Raw genomic sequence first — 21,864 nt, 5'->3', positions numbered from 1 at the left:
TGTCCCTGATGTTAAAAATACAATCCTTTTCTTCCTTAATCAGCTTACATAGTTTGTGAGCATAGAATTGCTTTTCGAATTCTGAAAGACTAAATCATAAAAAAAAAAAATCGAGTAGTTTCTTGGAATTAACACTTTCAAATTTATAGAGACCACAGTATAACTTATCTCAGAATGTCTACAGAGATTTAACTTCTGCTGGTAAAGTCAATCATACTGGATAAAATTAGCAAGCTAGATAGCTATAGATAACAAACATATATCACTATACAAGATGAATCTGGAATCAAAAAAAGAAAAAGAAGGTCTGGGAAATTCATTCAAAACTTGAGGAGTATAAAGAAAAGAAGTAGATCAGAGATAGATAGATTCCTGGCCCTGGTTTTGCCAATCATCCTTATTTTCCCAGAGGGAGTATCCCAAATAAATTGCAATGCTCTTCACACCTATTTTAAACTCAGCCTGGAATCTTCTTACAAGGGAGATCTATTTTACCCTCATTGAGGGTAACAGCACATGTGTGACACTTCCAACTCCAGTGTTTGGTGACATAGATACCCTATTGATCTTTCAACTGGAAACGAGAAGGGAAAAGAAAATATAATAAATATCCCCTGAAACAAATATAAAGTAGTAGCCAAAACAATCAAAAAACCCAATTAAGAATAATTTTAAATATATCATTAAATCTGTGCAAAGTTAATGAATTCACAGAGCCTAAATACAAAGAGAAAACTAGAAACCAGAGAGGTAAACCAAGCTTAAAGACCTCGTTATTTCCATGAGGCTGGAGTTGTAGCTCGGTGGTAGAGCACTTGCCTAGAACATGTGAGGCACTGGGTTTGATCCTCAGCACTACATACAAATAAATAAATAAGGCATGTGTCCATCTACAACTAAAAAAAAAAAAATTAAAAAAGAGGGAGACCTTGTTTTCTACAAGTGGTAAAGACATTGGCGTCATGCTGGGAAGGCTTTTTCATTAGATGGGTACACAGAATGCATGCCCCACACATGGGTTAAAGCAGACCCTGAATAAGGCCAGACTCCAAAAAAAAAAAAAATGATTTTAACATACACAAAAGATATCAGTGAAAATGTTTTTGTTGTTCTTCTTCTTGCCATGAGCTTATCAAAACTAAAAACAAATAATTGATCTTAATTAAAAATTTGAGCCATATGTCTACATTTGGGTTTGCAGTCTCAAAACACCATATAATATAAAAATACAATTCCCATTAATAAAATTCCAAGAAAGACAAACTCACACAAAAACAAACAAAGAAATGAATACTCAAGGCCCTGTTTTCAGAGCTGAGGAGACTCCCTGTGTATTAAGAGTGACTCTAGAAGAAATGGAAAAATTGCGATAATCCTTTAATGACCAAATAAATTTTTTAAATAATTAAAAATTTCCAGCAAAGAAAGCAATAGTCCAGGATACTTTTAAAATCTAATTAAAATTTTAAACAAGTTTTCCAAAGAATAGTAAAAACAAGAACATTACTTCCCAGCATAGTTTATGAGTTTACAATAACTCCATTTGTACTAAAATAAAACAAACATAGTCCAAAAGGAAAAAAAAAACACAAAAACAAAAAACAAACTCAAGGTCTATTAAGTCTTAAGGCTAACAATTTCATTTGTATGCTCAGAAAGCCAACTTTTAACTAATAATTTAGTCAAAGTATTCACGTCTTTTTAGTTGAAATAGTTTTTCCATTTAAAATAAATTCATTAATGTTTATATTTGCATACTATGTCAGCCTGCATGTTTAAGTTGCCAGTATTAACTGCCCTAAGGTTCATCAATACCTGCACAGTGACTGGGAGATACAATGCAAGATTTTGAACTTTCAAATCTTAGATTGAAATCTTTGTTCCTCTCAATTATTATAAGCTAAAATCCAAATTTCTGAGCTGATGTAGAGGATCCTCTAAAGTCTGTACCCAATTCCCCTGTGATTCTTTCTGTCTATCACTCCCCTACGTAAGCCTTATTTATAGTCCATTACTTTATTTTATGTCCTGCCCAATGCCTCATAGTGACAATGTATTTGCATCAGAAGTTTCCCCCTCGCCTCCTGTGTCCTGCCCGATTTTCGCCAACATAGTTCATATTCTCAATAGACATTTCACAGCCTTCTGAATGGCCTTTAATTTCCATGAAGGTTCAAATAGCTCATTTTGTCCTTTATGTTTATTTATGTGTGTAGTAAATGAAGTCCTGACTCCCTTGTAAATTACATATACCAGGACTATTAGTGAGTAAAATTCTCTTTACTGTATATGCCTTTTTTTTTTTTTTGGTGGCAAAAACATGAAGATTTACCATCTAAGCTACTTCTAAGCACAGTACAGAAGCATCAAGTACATTCACATAAACCTATTAAGTGGATCTGCAGATTTTTTCATCTTGCAAATTGAAACTGTGGACCCATTAAAAAAAAAAAAATCTGTCTTTTCCCCTTTCCCCTAACCACTGACAAATGCCATTCCACTCTGCCTCAATAAACTTGATGACTCTAGATACTTCATATATTTGGATTCATTCGTACTCATCTTTCTGTGACTTGCTCTTTTCACCTAGCACAGTGTCCTGAGGATCATCAGTGCTGTCTCATGTGACTGGGTTACACTCTATGCCTCTTCTGATGTAGCTAGAATTTCCATTTCTTTGGAATGACCACTTTCTTATATGTTTTCACTTTTTTACTATCATGCTTTTCATTACTGATTTGTTCTCATTTCATTTGTTTGCATTTATGTTTTCAGGTAGTACTGTACACAAAATATTTTCATTGACCCATTGACTATTACTGACAACAAAATTAGAATTTATAAATGTACTGCAGGCATCTGAAGCGGGGGGAGTATAGTAGTGATCTGTGCTAATTCATGTTTTACTCATTTGTTAAGTGGTTTTTTTTTAATGCACCTACCTGTCAGTATATAACACACAAATTTATAGTCCAGTAAAATCAGCAGTTATTTCAAGTCATTGATTTCCAGGCTTACATATGAAAAGTAGAAATATGTTTATATCCATGAACACAAGAATTCATCTCTAAACTAAATTAATTCAAGGGCCCCTCTCTGTCATTTTACTATCCTGATAGCATATTGGCTAGAAAGGTGCATAAAACAAGTGCTCCACAAATATCTATTGAAGTCAGTGCCAGAAACTGTGGTGAATGATGGTAATCCCAGCTAATGGGGAGGCTGAAGCAGGAGAATCACAAGTTTTAGGCCAGTCTTGCAAGTTAAAGCCCAGCTCCAGCCTTAATAACTTAGTGAGACCCTGTCTCAAAATTAAAAAAGTAAATATAAAGTGCTGGGGATATAACTCAATGATAAAGCACCACTGAGTTTAATCCCCAGTAACCAAAAAAGAAAAAAACAGGATACACACACACACACACACACACACACACACACACACACATACATACATGTATATGTAGTAAATATCTTCCAGAGAACATAGAACAAATTATTATATTAGATTCTAGGCCTCTGCCAATCTTTCTTAAGGATGTGGTACTTGTTGTTCCTACGGTGGAGAATATATAGCAGCAAGAGATCGGGTTGACTGGTTTCCTGTCCTTATTAAGGTATTGGCTTAAATGTCATCTTACTAGAGGGCCCTTTCCTGACCAATCTATTAGCATTAGACATTTCTGCAGTACCCTTTTATCCATCATTTTTTTTTTCCTCATGAGACTCCTTACTATATGCAATTACGTTTACCAACAGTTTACTGTTTCCCCTCTCTAGATGAAAATATGGTCTTTCTCCCATTGCTGCTCTAACACCAGGCACCAACTAGATTCTCAACAACAACAACAACAACAAATTGCTAAATTAATAAATAATTAATAAATAATTAATGTATTCAGCATGAACCAGGGCAGTTTTTCTCAGGGAAAATACAAAAAAACTAAACTATAATGAAGACTATAAATATATATGTATATATATACATATATATTTACAAACATATACACAATAAGTGTATATATGAGTGTATAGATAGATGTGATATTTGTACCACTTACCTTCCCAAAAATGCTTAATCTTTTGGGGTCAATGTATGGCAGTTTCAGTAAAAATCTGTAATGATAAAGAAAAAAAATATAGTTTATCTTGAGTCAAATGTACATGTGAATGTAGTTACACTGAACACATACACAAACACAAACACAACCATGAGATTTACTGACTAGTTCCATTCATGTGGAAGGGTTATATATTCAAAAATCTTGCTTCTCAAAGTGGTGGTCTAGCAGTTTTGTATCACCCAGAAGCATGTTCTAAATGCAGAATCTTCAGCTGCATTTCAGGTCTACTGGGCAAACATCTCTATTTTCAAAATACCTTCACTGACTTCTGTGTACTGTGGTAAACAACCTATGAATTTCCTGAAGTCACTTTTTCATTCAAGTGTAAAAATAGTCAATAAAAAGTATTTAAAGTATTGTAACTAACTGGGCAAATAACACACATTATGGAATATTATAAATAAATAATATAGTGATGTAATGTCCCTTCCATTTTCATAAATCCAAAGTAAATTCTAATTCTAGATGAGAAATATAATAATACTTTTATTATAGCACTAAGGGTGTTAGGTACTTGAAAAAATGTACTACAGATATATTCTTAACTGAGAAAATTGCCCAATAAATAAATTAGAAACCTCCCAGTCAGTGGGTAATAGTATGTGTAATATACCTATATTGTCCTAATGACAGCAACTACAATAGAAAAATTTGCCTCCACTTACTTCACAGCGGCTATTTGGTCCTTTACTTCTACTGATCCTAATCTTCGATGAATCTCCTGTAAAATTTTGAGGCCCTGGAATCCACTTCCTCTGCCATCAAATCTTGCTATAATCACATTATCCGTATCAATAAGGACAGAATCCCAGTCTATGTGGAACTTATCTGTAACCAGTTGGCCTCCTGGTTCTTCATCCCTGAAAATGGCAACATATTGGATCAAAATGGGAGTGATTGACAATCTGGGAAAAATTTTAGCTTTCATGCTTACAAGTCAATGAGAGTTATGGAAAAGGCCTGTATTGGCTACTAAATTTTTTTTGATAAATATTGATGATAAATCTGAAGGTAAAAAAGAATCATTTTCCTTTGTAAAGTTTTAAATGAAACATTCTCTGAATGACATGAAAGTATGTCTTAAAACTGCATAGTTCAGATGAAGAAAAATGCATAGTGATTTCTGTAGATATTTCTAAAGAATGATTGGCATGTTGACAAGTCTGTCTTCACTGTATGTCTTCAAATGTGTTTTAGAAATGTCTTTCAGGTGGTTCGTAAGTGTTGAAGGGTCTGAGAGAGAACAGAATCAATTAGGGAAACCATACCAATTTAACAAGAAAACTACCACCCTAAAGAATGTCAGACTCAAAAAGAAATACTGCATTCAAGTTTCCTGGGCCTCTGTCTTGGTGGTGGAATTCCCACAAGAATTCAAAAGAGAGAAAAATTGTTTTTCAACCCTGAGGTTGACAGCAAGGAAAGGGAAACAGACTCACAGATGTTTGAAAAATCTGAAAGCTAGATGTAAAGAAGGACACCCCAATTATGAAGCATGAACTTTCTCTCTAGAGGAAAAATGTGGGTACAAATATTTAAACGTCAGCCTTCAATGATGTTTTATTCTTTCATTTTCTAGAATACAGAAAAGCTAAAACACAAACTGTCATAAAATCACACAGATTATCTAGGTCCAAATCCAGGTACAGTTCCAACAAGTAGTCAGTTGTCTATGTGATAGTTATGAAGAACATAAAGACACCAAACTGAAAAAAAAATTCATTGTTAGTGGAGTCACACAACAGAAATACCAACCCCATTTACTCTCCAAGGGAAAGACAGCAAATTCCTGCCTTCATGTTTAGGCAAATATTTATCTAGAGGCACCAGTTCACAAAGCAATCCTCATTAGCAAGCATTTGGGTTATAAATTTTACTAAAGTAAATAACCTCTCAGGAAGAAATGGAAGTGAGCAGATAAAGAGACTATATGGAAGTCATGATTGGCAAAGGAGGAAATAGGGGGAAAGATGAGACCTTACTGAAAGCTGTTATGGGTCCACTTGTGTTCCCCCCAAATTCATGTTAAATCTTTGCCTCCAGTACTTCAGAATGTGATTTTATTTAGAGATAGGGTCATTTAAGGGACAAAGGTAAAACGAGACCATTAGGGTGGGCCCTGACCCAATCTGACAGTTGCCCTTGTTTGAAGTGGAAATTTGTACCCCAAAGGGACCTAAAAGATGTACTCTTGGAGACACTGCCTGTACGTAGGCAGCAAGGTGTGACCATCTGCAAGGCCCAGAAGAGAAGCTTCAGAGGAAACCAACCCTGAAGAACCTTGATCTTGACATCCAGCCTCCAGAACTGAAAATTAATTTCTCTTCTTTAAGATACCCAGTCAGTACTATTGATTTATTTATGTTAACCTTAGAAAACTACTACAAATATCTTTTGTGATCTAAGCAGAAAATATCTGATGTATCGGATCAGAAAACATCTTTTCTGATCTAAGCTTAAAAGTCATTAATTCTTTACACTACCAAAATTTAATTAAACTTTTAGAGGAAGAAGTTGTCTGTTACATAACTTATTACATTTATAAATAAGGGAACATTATTAAAAAATATAACATGTAAGTTATTCAATCAGGGCTCCCTCCATTCCTTCCTAAATCTCACATGTAACAGTGATCTTGTGACTCAAATCTGGATCTACCTTGTCCTTCCCCAAAATTTACATACTTAGCCTTCTAAAAATTTTTGCATTTTATTTTTATATTAATTTTTGAAACCTTATTTTCTGATCATAAACCTGGGAATTAGCTACTGTACATATCCATGTATCCTTACCTAGAATTCTAATTGCCTCCTTAACAATGAAGTCTGTTTTATTTCTTGTTCCCAGGTGATACTGATATAGTTTGAGTAGCATGTGAGGACTGGCATAAATCATTATGCATAGTACCGTTTCTGCTTTATGGAGGACACAGCCAAAACTTGTTGAACTAGACCTTTTCAGGAAAAATAGACTCACCTGAAGTTTAAAATGAAAAGACTTTAAAACATTGAGTTGACATAAAGATACTGTATTTTGAAACTTTGGGATTTACTGCAAATATTATGATTCACATAGGAAAAGATACCAAAGGTTGACTTCAACCTTTAATATTTAACGTAAAAATACCAAAGTTTGAGTCTCAACTTCACTTTGAACATAGGCAAGAACATAGGCAAGATAGCTCTAAGACCCTGTTTCTCTATAAATAATAGTGGTAAAATACTAACCTGTGTCCCTTAAAGAGATAATCGTAGGCATTAAATGACACAATGTATTTGAAAATGCTAAATGAAGTACAATGAGCAAATCAATTATGGGGTACATTGAACAATACAAACTGTTTTTATTATTTTATTTTGAGCTTATGTTGAGCTATTTACTTACTGTCCAAAGTAGAGTAGAAAAGGGTTTTGACTAGTCACACAGAGATTAAACTGGGCAATATCTATAGATAAAACACAATTGCAAAGTTGAATGAGCTATTATGTCATTGGGACTTCCATTTTTCTAGATGGACCAATGATAGCTAAAGCCTTATAAGAAAATATTCTGCTTTTAAGTTAGGACTGTGCAGATTGGACTCTGGTAGCAGTATTAAGATAGCATAAAATGTTTCATTAATTTGGAAGATGTAATTTTCCAAGTTACATGAAATTCATTGCATTGTTCATAGCTATTTTAGGAGTTCTCACCTAAATTTAGCCAACATGTGAAAAATCAGACATTTTATGGCAGACATACAAATTATTTTAAAATAGTCTAAAATATGGCGTTTCAAAATTATAATCAGTAAATAACTACACATTTTTCAAAACAAAAACATTCAGTCTAAGACTCATGTTTGCAACACCCACAGTTAAAAATACTATCTCTCTCCATTAATCTCTTTTCTAAATTGACATTTTTAGCTTCAGTGTTGTATTTCTAGTTTTAATGTTAAATGGCGAATTGTATTGATATATTATGCATCAAATATCTTGAATTCATTTCTTTAATTGGGTGTGTTTTTGGTGCATAATGTAGGAATAGATATTTCAAAAAAAGTTAAAAGAACATGGATTTTGGTGTTAATCACTGTCATTACAAGGAAAAAGCCAGGCGCTTGGAGGAGTACAGTGGAGATTAATTGTTCACACAGGGTTAGAAATAAAATGCAGGGTTTGTTTTGTAAATAAATCCAAGCAAAGAGTACTCATTCAGCAAGGAGGTACTGCAAAATATGTGGTGGTAGGAATAATCTCAAGGAATGTAATCATCCACCGTATAGTGAATAGATCACACAACTCAAGGGTATATTGAGCTCCAACTGTCTTTTCTCTCTTTTTATTTTCTGTATGTCTTTCTTATTTTTCTTACATAATTCTTTGTTTTAACCCTCCATCTTAGAAGTCTCTGGGAACCCATAGAAAGGGGATTGTTTCAAGGTTAAGGTTGGTGATATACAAATTTGTTGAAATTTGTAAAAAACAGAATAAATTCCATCTGTTTTAAGGAGTGGAAAGATCACAGAAATATGAAACTTGTTTATTTCCTAACACAATCAGCAGAATCAAATTAAGGCAAAAGTCTTTTTTAGAAGTTCAATTCTTCAAGGGCAGAATTCTCATCTACTTCAATATCTGCAACACTGGATGTGTCAGAGCGGATGAAGAGTTCACAATACAAGGATGTAATAAAATACAGAAGCACAAACAAAACAAACAACATCCCAGAAATCTTGAAATTGACAGAACAAGACACCTTTTTATGACATGAGTACATTACTTATACCAACAGTAAATTTAAAAACAGATCAGGTTCATGAAGTGGCATTTAAGTGAAAACAAGGTTAAAGTTAGATTCAGAAGACAAAGGTCTTGGTCCTTGACTTTGCTACCAATCCTGCTGGGTTACCTTGAACAATTCTGTGCTTTTAAAATTTTTATTCTCTGTTTCTATTATTAAATATTTGGTAAATAGTTAAAATCACAAATAACCAGGATAGTAGATTTTGTTGTTTCTTCTTCTTTGTGAAACAGTATCTCACTGAAGTTTTCAGGCTGGCCTTAAATTTGCAATCCTCCTGCTTCAGCTTCCTGAGTAGGTGGGATTAAAGGCAGGCACCACCATACATGGGGCTTTATTTTTATTTTTTGATTGACATATTATTTGTAAGTACAGTACATTAAAAACAACAACAAAGACTTTTCCTTATCAGTAAAAGTTTGGTTGCAATAAATGGAAGAAAGTATACTATTTTCTAATACAAGCAATTTCTATGAATGGTCCACTGTGTGGCAGAAATTTAGCACTGCTTTTCTGTTAGCTGCATATCTGTGTTGAACCTACTGGGGAAGTGGAAGAAGGAGACATAGAAAGAATTGCTTATAGTCATATATCATTTTTTGTTCTCTTTAGCCTAACATAGATTGACTCTGCTGCATGAGGGTTCTGTGAAGAGACATATTTAGTGAGAAACAGGTATTACTATTTTAATTCTAGATAAAATAAGTATAAAAGTAAAAGTAAAGAATGGAAATGGAGATCAATGAAAAGAAAGAAAATGGATCTGTCAAAGAGCCACATCCCACTAAATTACAAAAAAAAAAAAGTCAATTGTCAATGCTTCTGACTTTGTCATTTAGGAGAAAATTTATTTTATGGTAGTCCATGAATTTTCAATGGTAGAGTAGTTTTAAACACTGTATTTCTTGCTTTAAGTCTGAAATTTCCTTCATAGGGTTTTATAATAAGTGATGATTTAGCTGATTTATATATATATATATATATATATATATATATATATAAATTTATATTTATATATATATAAATTTTATATATATAAAATTTATATTTATATATATATATATACTCACACACACACACATATATATATATATATATATATATATATACACATATATGTAATATATATCTGAAGTCTAAAGAAGTTTGCCTTATTTCAAACAATATATATGTGCATGTATTCGCATTGGATAAGGACCTCTTGGGTCAATTCCTTTATTTATTATCCTTAAATTCCTTCTACTGCATTGATTTTCATATATAAAGAAATGGCAGAATAAATTTGGTATACATTTGTCTCATCTTTTACAGAATTACATTACTTTTTTCCTGACAGAGAACTCTTCTTTTAGAGACATTATTAATATAATCTTCACATTTTTTACCTAAGTTAATAATTTCTTGGTTGAATTTCTTTTCTTCTGAATCATAACCAGTAAAGTGTTTGATATGACCAAGGTTGTTCACACAGATACCCACATCCAATTTTCCAGTTACTAAGATACTATTTATGGCAGTGATTATGATGAGTTCTACTTCATAATAAACAGATAATTAGTTTTTCCAAGTGTTTCGCTTTTCCAGTGCTGTGACCAGAAGACCTGACAAGAACAGTTAGAGGAGAAAAAGTTTATTTTGGGTCTCACAGTTTCAGAGGTGTTGGTGCATAGATGGCTGGCCCCATTCCTCTGCACCTGAGATGAAGGAAAACATGGGGGTACAAGGATATGCCAGAGGACAGCAACTCAAAACAAGAAAATCAGGAAGTAGAGAGAAGCCAAGAGAGATACCATGTGGTCTGTGACCAGTGAGGCTATATGGGAGGAGCTGAACAAGACCTTTGGAAATGACATCATGGTGCCATGTGCCAAGATGCTGGAGGTGAAGCTACAGGACCTGTTAGCCCAGCTGGATTTCAGTCTTGCTTTGGTACCATCTGTTCATTCCATACCCCGATTTCTCCACATGCACATGTTTAATCTATGCCTTTTTATATTGGATATGTGTAAATAGTTTTTGATTTTTATAGGGGAAACATATGACAGTTACCTTGAGTCTCAGAAGAGACTTTGGACTTGGACTTTTCAGCAATCCTGAAACTGTGATGGCTATGGTGAGTCTTGGAACAAGACTAAAAGTATTTTGCATTGTGAGATGAACATGAACCTTAGGGGGCCAAGGTTGGAATGCTATGGTTTAGAGATGAGGTGTCCCTCAAAAGCTCCTGTGTAAGACATTGAGAGAAAGTTGAGAGGTAAAATGATAGGGTTCTGAAAGCTTTAACCTAATCAGTGCATTAATCCTGTGATAGGGATTAACTGGTTGGTAATTATGGGCAAGTAGCCTGCCCCTTGAGGTGGGTGAGTGATTGGGGGTATGCCTTTGGGATATATATATATATATATATATATATATATATATATATATATATATATATATTGTGAGCCAGGCTTAGTGTTTCAGCCTCCTGGTACCATGTCCTAAGTTACTTTCATCAACTACACTCTTTCACAGTGATGTTCTGCTTCACCTTGGACCCTAAGGAATGGAGTTGGTCATCTATAAACTGAGACCTCTAAACCATATGCACCAAATCAACATTTCCTCCCCTAAAATAATTTTTGATTATAGCAGTGGTAAAACTAACTTATCTGGCTGGGGAGGTGGCTCAAGCGGTAACACGCTCGACTGGCATGTGCGGGGAGCTGGGTTCCATCCTCAGCACCACATAAGAATAAAATAAAGATGTTGCGTCCACTGAAAACTGAAAAATAAATACCAAAAAATTCTTTCTCTCTCTTTCTCTCTCTCTCAAGTTAGTTTTTTTTTAAGAGAGAATAAAAGTGATTGAAAATTAATACAATTTGAGAACTTACTTGGTAGATAAGTTAGTTTTTTTTATCTACCAAGTAAGTTCTCAAATTGTATTAATTTTCAATCACTTTTATTCAGCAAACTTCATTCATAGACCTTGTCCACTGTTAAATATTTCAGGAAAAAACCCCTTTTCATTAATGATATAAATATTATTGGGAAGTAGGAGTAGAACTGTTGAAAGGAATACAGGCTGTAGGAGGATTAAACAAAACTGAACTGACATGTGGCCCAGTGAGTTTAAACAACTGACTTTCCTTCCTACATTTGATTATCTTTTGCAAGGAGGATGAGAGTTATGACAACAATTAAAAGAGTATAACAATATTTAAACAAATCTATACAAATCTATACATGTATATATACATATGTATGTATGTGTGTGTGTCTGTAAAGTGTATCCATGGTAGGTATCCAGTAGTTTTAACCCAGTTCTGGCCTTTCACCTTCCATCCTTTTCAGAAGGTGAGCTAACCAAATCTGGCTATTTCTATGCAACTCGACATTGATAGTTTCTGTATCCATATTCAAGAACACAGTTTCTTAAGGAAAATGAACTTTGGTCAACAAAAGTGTTCTAGATACCCATTCTATATGCATAAATACAAATAATTAAAAAATCTCTTTTTATGAATAAGCTCTTACATAATTCTATCTAAAATAGTTGATATGTAATATAGCAACATCTTTGCTGACTTGAGTTGCAGTTGTTTAGCAGTAACTATGTCCATTTCAAAGCAAAAGAAGTGTCTTTTGCATCTGTTTATGATACTAAGCATAAATCCATTGAGTGAATGACTGTCCCTTTGTAAGTCTATCACCCATGCGTTCAAAGTATCTTATAAGCTTCTTCAGAATTGGATTAGTGCTTTCAGTTTCTTTTTAAATTGCATTGATTCAGAGGCGTCTCTCTTCTCAGTTGTAGTTTATTTGAAAGAAAAATGTCTTTAGTATTTCCGCTTCTTATTCTTGGGTGGGTCAATTCACTACAATTTAGGGCAATTTAATATTGTTGTCTTTTATTGTAGATAAATGTGAAAAAAAAAGCTGCAGTTAAAGCCTTTTCTTAATCAAAAAATTTATTTTTTAAAGTTTTTTAAAAAATTGGCAGTGCTGAGGATTGAACCCAGAGCCTTGCACATTGTAAGCAAATGCTCTACTACTGAGTTACATCCCCTGTTTTAATCTAGGAATTTTTTCTTACTAGCACATTATAATTATACATAGTAGTGGGATTCGTTTGACTTACTGTACATACTCGTAACATAATTTGGCCAATTTTATTCCCATTATCTCCCCATTCCCTTCTCTCCTCCATCCTGCTGATCCCCTTCCTATCCCCTCTACATGTCTCCTTTCTAGTCTCCTGTGGTTCTTTCTACTCCTTCTTTCTCTTTTGTTCTCTCTAGCTTCCATTTATAGGACAAAACAAAACAATTCTTGATATTCTGAGTCTGGTTTGTTTCACTCAACATGATTTTCTATAGATCTATTCATTTTCCTGTAAATGACATTATTTCTTTCTTTATGGCTGAGTAAAAACTCTATGGTGCATATATACCACCTTGTATTTATCCATTCATCTGTATTTCATTTTGTTTTTGAAATAAAGTCTCACTAAAATGCGCAAGCTGGCCTTAAACTTATAATCATCCCAATTTCATCCACCTTGTCCCTGGGGTATTCAACAACATGACCAGATTCAAGTTTTTAAAAATTTCTTTAAAAAACTACACTGGATTTTCGTTTTATGGCTTTTTACCTGCAGATTTGAGAAAGTCTTTTGCATTTATGAAAACTGAACTCCATCCTTCTTCTCACTTCCCTCCTCTTCTCCCCCTTTCCCTTGTTCCATGAACAATTACTACCTACTGAAAGCATTCTTTTTTTTTGCATGAAGTGAATTTGATCCTATTTTGATCTTTCCCTTGAATAGAAGCCAGAGATTGTCTCCTTAGCCAGATGCAAAAATTGTGTAATAACTCTCATGAGAGCAATGAAGAAAAAGTGGAAACCAGTTCTTTATATCAAATTATTTATATTGTAACAGGAAGCCAAAACTGAAAGCTTATCAGTGAAGGTTGAAGCACTGAACAGCATGGATATTAATGAGCCAGCTCTGAAACTCAAAAATGGACTGTTAGTATTATCCACACAAAATTAACCTCAGGATAAACATCTTAGACATCATATGAAAATATCAGAACAGAACCAATAGAAAAGGGCCTCAGGGACATCTCCTGCACAGAAAATGTGAAATAAAATGGGAGGAAGCTTCTATCTCCTAATTGTCTCTGCTGTCAAAGTCTTACTACATTAATTCTTATCCTTTGGCCAGTTTCTATTTGGGACAATTTCTAATGGAGTAGGTGAGGATGTAGAAAGATAAAGGGGGTAGAAAGATCTTTCCTTTTATTTTCTGGGAACAGTTATATCCTCATGGAGCTAGATTACCATTTCTCAATTCCCATGCATTTAGAGAAGGTCACACTTAAGTCACAGTTAAATGACATGTTAGTATATCTTATAAACAGACCAAGGACAGACAATCTATCCTGTTCTTCATGTGTATATATCTCATGTAAATAAATCTCTTATGAGAAGCTCTGTTTTATAAATGACAGTGAAAAATATTCTAGTGCTGACTTCATATGGAAGTATTTTAGATAAAAACAGAACAAAGTGTATTCTAACAAAAGAACCAAGTGACAATCTTCACAACAAACCGAGGTTTGTCCATTTCCTCAAGGAAAGTACAAGTCAGCCTGAGTACAACATTGAGACCTGCAATACATAGTGTATATATAGTAAAAGAAGTGGATTTATAATATTCAAGTGGATGCTAATTACATGCAAACTTTGAATCTCCATTTTGGCCTTCAGTAATGTATGGTATACATATTTTTAAAACTTTATTTCTAATCCTTTAGCTAGAGTATAGAAATTCATTTTTCAACTAAAATGTGACTATATAAACATAGAGACATTTCAATCTTAAGTGACATTGTTCTGTCAATTGAATAATAATAATTAAAAAAATAACTACAGTACTATAAGCAGGTATTAGTAGTAGAACAATTTTATAATTTAATAAATTAAGGCACAAATTAAAAAAATATAGATCATAAATAAATAAATGACTATCTTTTTAAGAGAACATGATTATAATACTGGATATCAGAATAATATTCACTGAAGATATCTGGTATACAAATGATTATATCTCCAAAGAAAAATAAAATTGGAATTTATTATTATTATTATTATTATTATTATTATTATAAAATGGAGTTATCCAGAATAAAATTAAGATTTAGAGGTTGAACAACCATTAATTATTTACTAAGTTCTAATTCTAGTCTTTTGGAATGTATACTACATCTTTTTCATGCCTTTTGCCTTACAGTTATTTAGGAAAAACTAACAAAAGCCTGCCAATGTATTCTCCTGCCAAGTTTTCATCTGTTAATAAATATCAACATGTAGCACATTATCCACTACTTTTAACTCTAAAGTATCCTTACCTGTAAAATGGTAACTCTAATCTCTGTAAAACTCTGTTTTACATTTTAAATTGTAGTAAGAAATTCATAGTGACATTAAGATGCATTATCTACAGTGTGAAAGAACAAGGTTAAAATGTTTGAGGGGAAAAAAATGAAATGATCACCTTCACTCCTTCCATTACTTAGATTAAATGCCACTGTCTTTTCTCCTCTTAATAATTCCCAGTATATTAGAATATGGGTACATTTTCCATCCATTTAAATGAGGGAGATTAATAAATGTGAGGAATTTAAAACCTGAGCTTTGAATAGCATTACATGGTAAGGTAATAATTGCTCTTTGAAATAAATATTAGCCCTCTCTTGTCCACATCAGACAAGTGTATGTGTTATTTTTGCATGAAACTGAATGCAAAATGAATGATCATTTAGTATGAAAAAAATTAAGGATCACATAATGTTAGAGGTTTTTGGAATATATCTGTCTCTACCATTGGGAAACAAAACAAATTTACCTCTGGTCATCTGATTTGTTCAAAGTCTAGGAATCTACAAAACAAATAAAGTGTATAAGACTTCCCATTAAGTGAACTTTTTGTTTAGAATCAGAATTTTATCAAAGAGTCTGGACTGAGAATTTGATCTTTCTCATAGAATATTCAGAAACTCAGTTACTTTCCGTGATCAAAATTTTACACCAAAGCACTAATATGATGCACATGGAAAAATACTACATTCTAGAGATTATTGTGCACTGTGAAGTGGAAAAAAGACAAGAAGGACATTAGAATTTGTCTCTATAGAAGCCTCTTCTGAGTTAAGTTAGTGTTATTTGATAATGTGCCAATAATTATAATACAGTGAATTGTGTAGGCAAACAGTATTAAGAGCAGAGAGAGTAGTGGTTTAGGATCCAAAAAATAAATGAGTAAAATTTCAATTCAAAACCTAGTTTTGCCATGTTCATATCAGGAATAATATACATGATATATTCTATTCATAATTTTCTTGTATTAAAATTGAGACAAAATTTTTTTATCTCACGTGATATCTATAAGCATTTAAAAGAGTTCATGCATCCTTATCATAAGGCCTCTTACACAATAAACAATCATTAGAATCTATTACTAATTGTTACAATTAAAGGAGAAAAGTTGAATGATCTAATTGTAAAGACACAGTATAAAGACATAAAAATCAGTCCACATTTATCTGTATCCAGAAAGACCCTAAGAGAAATGAGAAACTCACCTCTCATTTTACTCCACAGAAAACTAAACCACAGAGGAGTTGACTTGTGTACAGACTAAATTTATACACATTATAAAGTCTGAAGTCATTTGCTTCTTTCTGTTTTCCCACCTCATTTCATTCTTGATGAACACTTAGGCTGATTGATTTATATACTTTTCTGTTCATGTACCTGTGCATTCATTCTATTGATTTTTATTGAATACTGATAAAGTTCCAATTCTTGTTCCAATTCCAATCCCTATCCTTTCCATCAAGGACTTGTAAGTTTAACAGAAGAGAGAGCAAAGCAGTTATTAATATCTGTTATGGTTACATGCTTACAACAGAGTTGTGCATAGAATTGTCTAGAAATATATGTTAAAGAAGTAGTAGAATTTTTCCAGCAGGTCAAAGAAACTAAGTGCACTAACTGTATAAACACCCAAAGGAAGGATCAAGAAAGTGGTGTTTCCTGAGTGAAGTGGTTTCTGATATAAGAATGCCAGATTTCTCTTTTGGGTGGAGCTGGTTGGTGTGAGAGCTACATTTTCAGATAGGAATTTCAACAAGTTTGGATACAATTGAAAAGCATCTAAGAGAGGTCACAGCAGTCTAGAACTGAATCATCCCACTAGGATGTCTGGCTGTTGTGAGGCTTGAAGAAGATGAACTCTCAGGAAACACTTAGTGAATCAAGGCAAGAATTTATGGTTCCATGAGCTGGATGTTAATCACAATCTTAAACAATCTTTCTCAATGTTAAGGAAATGAAAAATATGTATATAAAACCAGGGACGGTGTCATCTCAACTGTTGGATATGAGTGACTGGAGAACTTCACTCCCTATGAGTAAATTAGTGAATAATATCATGTATTTAACACTAATTATGAAGAAAACAGCTCAAAAACTAGCTCACTTCTATCAAGATGACCAAATTATAGGACTCTGGTGTATAAAACTTTGAATGATGAGAATACTTGGATAAAAATAATAATGCTCTCCAGTTAGAATTTCTTTGTGGGAAAAGGAATGAGAGTGACCAGTTTCATCCACTTATTCACTCACTACATATTTGTAGAGTGACTCTTGTTGCAAGAGCTAGGTGCTAGAAGGAATGCACAAATCAACCAAGCATTGTCTAATTCATGAAATGCATAAAATAAATGGCTTAAAAACTGTATTTTCTTAAGATATTTAAATATTCCTTTAACTACAAATTATTTCTCTAAGTACTCACTTCTAGAATATGGATCTTGCTTCAGAAACTTTGGTAAAAAATCTAATGGGAGTCAGGAATTCCAAAAAGATCATCTAAAAGTATTCTCATAAAAATAAAAGTTGAAAAGTGTTAATGCAACCAATTTGTCTCATGATCCATGAAGGGGGCTTGCAGAAGGCTACCATGTAAGAGGAGGAGAGCACTAGGGATGGCGATAGAATATAGATGGAGTAGGAAGGAGAGGGGAAGAAAGCTTTGGGAAGGTTAGCCTTGATGGATGACCAGGGGTTCTATGGGATTCAACGAGAGGGAACAAAAATTCAGGGAGAAGGGAACAAAGTCAGAGAGGCACAATAGAGCATATTGAATTCTGGTAATTCATATAACATTTGCTGCCTGTTCTGATTAGACATTTATCCAGTATGGAAGGTATAGGCTGATGTAAAAGAGTAGACAGTAGGATGAGATGATGGGGCTGTAGAATGGCACTAAACTCTGTAGCACAACTCTCTGGATTGTTTCTAACAGGGCCTAGGCTTTTTAGATTCACATTTTTTTTTATTTATCAAATAAGCATGTGCCGTGGTACTATATTTCTCACATCACTTTCAGTTCTGCACTATCACAGAATTGCAAAAGGTTCCTCAGAGTATGCTAGCATTGTGAAAATATACTGAACAGGACTCAGAACTGTGCCTGCAATCTGTTTCTTTCTCCATAGCCATTAGCATAGTTTCTTCCAGATAGAGCAACATGGTATACATTTGGTGTGCTAAATTTCATATACATGAGTAGGAAACAAGAATAATATGAAAAAGATAGACCCAAGTTATAAACGTTGAAAGTGACAATGATGTATAAAGAATATAGAAATAGATGCAGACTACGGGGCCTTAAGGACTCATTATAGTGTCACACAGAAAGACTAGAGAAAGACAAGCATTTAGAGAGAGACTGGGGGTGGGATGAGGTGTAGCCAGGGAAAGGGCATCATGACTGACTACATAGAGACCATAGCAAATCCAAGTCACCAAGGTCCCTCTGCGGTGGCAAAGCCTCTTAGATTTTCTACTGCAGTGAAAATGTTCTGTTCCCATTAATTAACTTATCCTTTCAATAACATAAAATTAGGCTTGGGTTAGAGAACACATGGCCAAGAGAGGTCCTCAGAGGACCATTTCTTCTGAGGTCTCATAATGAAGATTTAGCCAAAAGATTGTTACCAAATTGACAGGGGCCATTTTCTTCAAGGCCAAGTTTTCTTTCAATTACTCAGGTACATAAGTCTCCCACTCCTGCCTTCTCCATAGAATTTCCTGGATGTAAACCCACCTCCGCAGATTAAGAAATGGCTCATAATTTGCTGAATATCAGATACACAGCACAGAACAGCAGTAAAGCAGGCACAGCCCAAACACTAAATCAGCTCATAGATTCACTTAATGGTGGTCACTCTATGTATTGCTCAGCATTGTCCAATTGTTCATTTATGAAATAACATTTTAATTTTTGCTATTTTTAGACTGGGAAGTCAATTTGCTACTGACAACTATGTTTAATCAGAAGAAGATATGCCTTTAAATTATGAGTAGTTTAAAATAATCTTAAAAAAACACTTTATACTTATGCCATTGTGGCCCACATATATTTCTAAGCACAGATATTTTAGAAATAAATATGGTATTTAAAAGAATAGAACACTTTTATAAACATAAATGAAATAAAAAATCCTTAGTTTGGTTTTGGTGCCATCTTTAGCATAACTAACTCCTGGGAATTTGCCTCCGAAAACTAAGGAGTTTGAATAAAGTGATTAATGTTTAATGTAAAGAGTATCTAAAAATAGAAATAACATGACATGATTTAGCATTCCCTCCTTCCCTCCCTCCATTTTTATTTTCTTTCTTTCATCAGCCAAAATGCAGCAAAGTAAATTCTGTAGCATGACTATACCACTTTACATGCTTCAGTAATATTTATGCATTAAATAATTTTATGGAAACCAAATCACATATTAAATATTTATTTTGATAAAATTAAATACTTAAAAATACTACTATCTATGATAATAATTATGACTATGCTTAAAATTTATTATGCACTATCTCTAAGTATTTATGCTCTACCAAACACTATGCTAATATATATTTTATATAAATATTTTTTCATATTAAAATACTATATGTGAATATAAAATACCATAGTATTAGCTTCTATTAATTTACACGGAAGCAGAAGCTTAGAAAAATTAAGTAGTGAGCTGGTAAATCTTACAGCTCCAATTTGAATTGAGGTTTAGCTCGAAAATAAAAAATTTCATCATCTTGTTTCTAAAAATGATGCAAGTTTCCCTTTCCCATGAGGCAAATATTTAAATTGGCTCTTTGTAAAAGTCTTTACTTTTCTCTTCTGTCAAAAATATCAACAAGGTCAAAGCAGGAGCTTAATGATAAGACAAACCGGTTAGTTTCTCAAAGAAAATGGAAATAATCTCTAACCCTGGTCTGCTTTCCCATTGTGGCAGGGCTCTACAGCAGGTGGATATGGAGCTGAGTATAATTGCCTTCACATCCAAACAAGATACCCAAGTTAACTACACACATAAAGCTTCTATTTTTTATTGAAGCATAAGAAATATACAATCTTTAGATTCATTTATTTTAAAAACAATTAAAATACTTACATTATTAATAGAAGAGCATACTGGTTTCGGTCCATAAAGTCTTTGGGAAAGGACAACTGTAAAGGTAGCTCTTTTAAATAAAGAAAAAAATATTAAAGATGGAGAGTCATTTACATGTAACCTCTAAGATGCAGAGAAAGTTGTTCTTTAATAACACAGCATGCACAAAACTTTACCATAGTCGTCGATATGAAGGATTTTTATTTCTGACTTTACTAACTTCTTCTTCTGGATGGCTTCCTTCAGCATAGAATTGCTTTCCAATATAAAATATTCTATAAACCAAAAAGGGCAGTACAAATAGCTCATTACTATGCATTAATTAAGAATCAGTACAATACCCCCCCAAATTACCCAATTTTAACCATTCAGCAGTCACTGTGCTAGGTACCAGTTAAACTCTTGCAATTGGTCTCCTAAATTACTATAGCAATTTTCTAACTGAACTTCCTTATTTCAGTGATATTTTCTTCATTTGCACCAATATACTGAAATTAGCACTACATTTTCAAAATGAAAATCTACTTGCAATGCTACTTTGCTTAAGAATCTGAAAAGAAATACAAAATTATCAAGCAACAAAGGAGGTGAAATTCAAAATCTCTGGATAGAATACAAAAACTCAGGATGAGAACAAAATTAATCCATGAAAACAACACAGAAATAACACAGATGATATATTTCCCAGATAAGGACATTAAAACAGATGGAAACTATAGTCTAGCTCTTCAATAAGATAGAAAAAGCACGAACATGTAATATATTCCTAAAAATAAAAACTGAAGAATATGAAATACATGAAATTTACAGTCTAAAATAAAAAAAAATATGGTAGGTAGAATTAATATTAGATTCTGTAGTAAAGATCAATAAGCTTGACAGTAGGACAACAGAAAATATTGAAAATTAAGCAACAACAGAAAAATCAGACTGACAAAACATAAAGGGTATGTCAGTAATATAATAATAATAATAATAATAATGGAATAATAATAATAAAATAATGCTACCAGCTGTTGTATTTTTGAATAAAACATTCGTTAAATTAAGTGATTTCTATTTTTATATTACTAATTACTATTAATGTATTATTATATTTTGTCAAATGTGTTTTCTAAATCATTTGCATTGTATTAAAACTGTAGGTTTCTTTGGGGAGATATTTCATATTAAAATATGTAAATGTACATGAGTATATATCCATTTGGATCTTTAAGATTTCCCAGATATTTATACAGCTTTTATTTTAGAGAACTTATACATTTTCATTAGATTTATTCCTAGAAATTATAAATTTCTGATGTTATTTTAAATAGTACTTTAAACTATATTTTAATTTTACATTGCATTTTATAAAATGATTGCATTTTGTATTTCAGCCATACTATGACCACAATAAATGCATTTATTTCTAAGAGTTTATTTTTCTATTCCATAGTTTT

At 33.0% G+C, this 21,864-nt stretch overlaps 1 protein-coding gene across 1 annotated transcript in view; it reads right to left on the bottom strand.

The window, feature by feature from the left end:
* The window catches only part of Dpp10 (dipeptidyl peptidase like 10), a 608,497-nt gene that overhangs the window by 18,957 nt on the left and 567,676 nt on the right, over positions 1-21,864 (bottom strand). Inside the window, exons 18-21 of the mRNA XM_026397087.2 lie at positions 20,599-20,697; positions 20,423-20,492; positions 4,787-4,981; positions 4,059-4,113 (exon numbers count right to left, since the gene is read on the bottom strand). Of these exons, the coding sequence (XP_026252872.2) occupies positions 4,059-4,113; positions 4,787-4,981; positions 20,423-20,492; positions 20,599-20,697 (419 nt within the window). The remainder of the gene's footprint in view (positions 1-4,058; positions 4,114-4,786; positions 4,982-20,422; positions 20,493-20,598; positions 20,698-21,864) is intronic.

The sequence above is a fragment of the Urocitellus parryii genome, chromosome 1 (assembly GCF_045843805.1).
Source record: "Urocitellus parryii isolate mUroPar1 chromosome 1, mUroPar1.hap1, whole genome shotgun sequence".
Lineage (NCBI taxonomy): Eukaryota > Metazoa > Chordata > Mammalia > Rodentia > Sciuridae > Urocitellus > Urocitellus parryii.
This window is presented reverse-complemented; position numbering and strand designations above follow the sequence as displayed.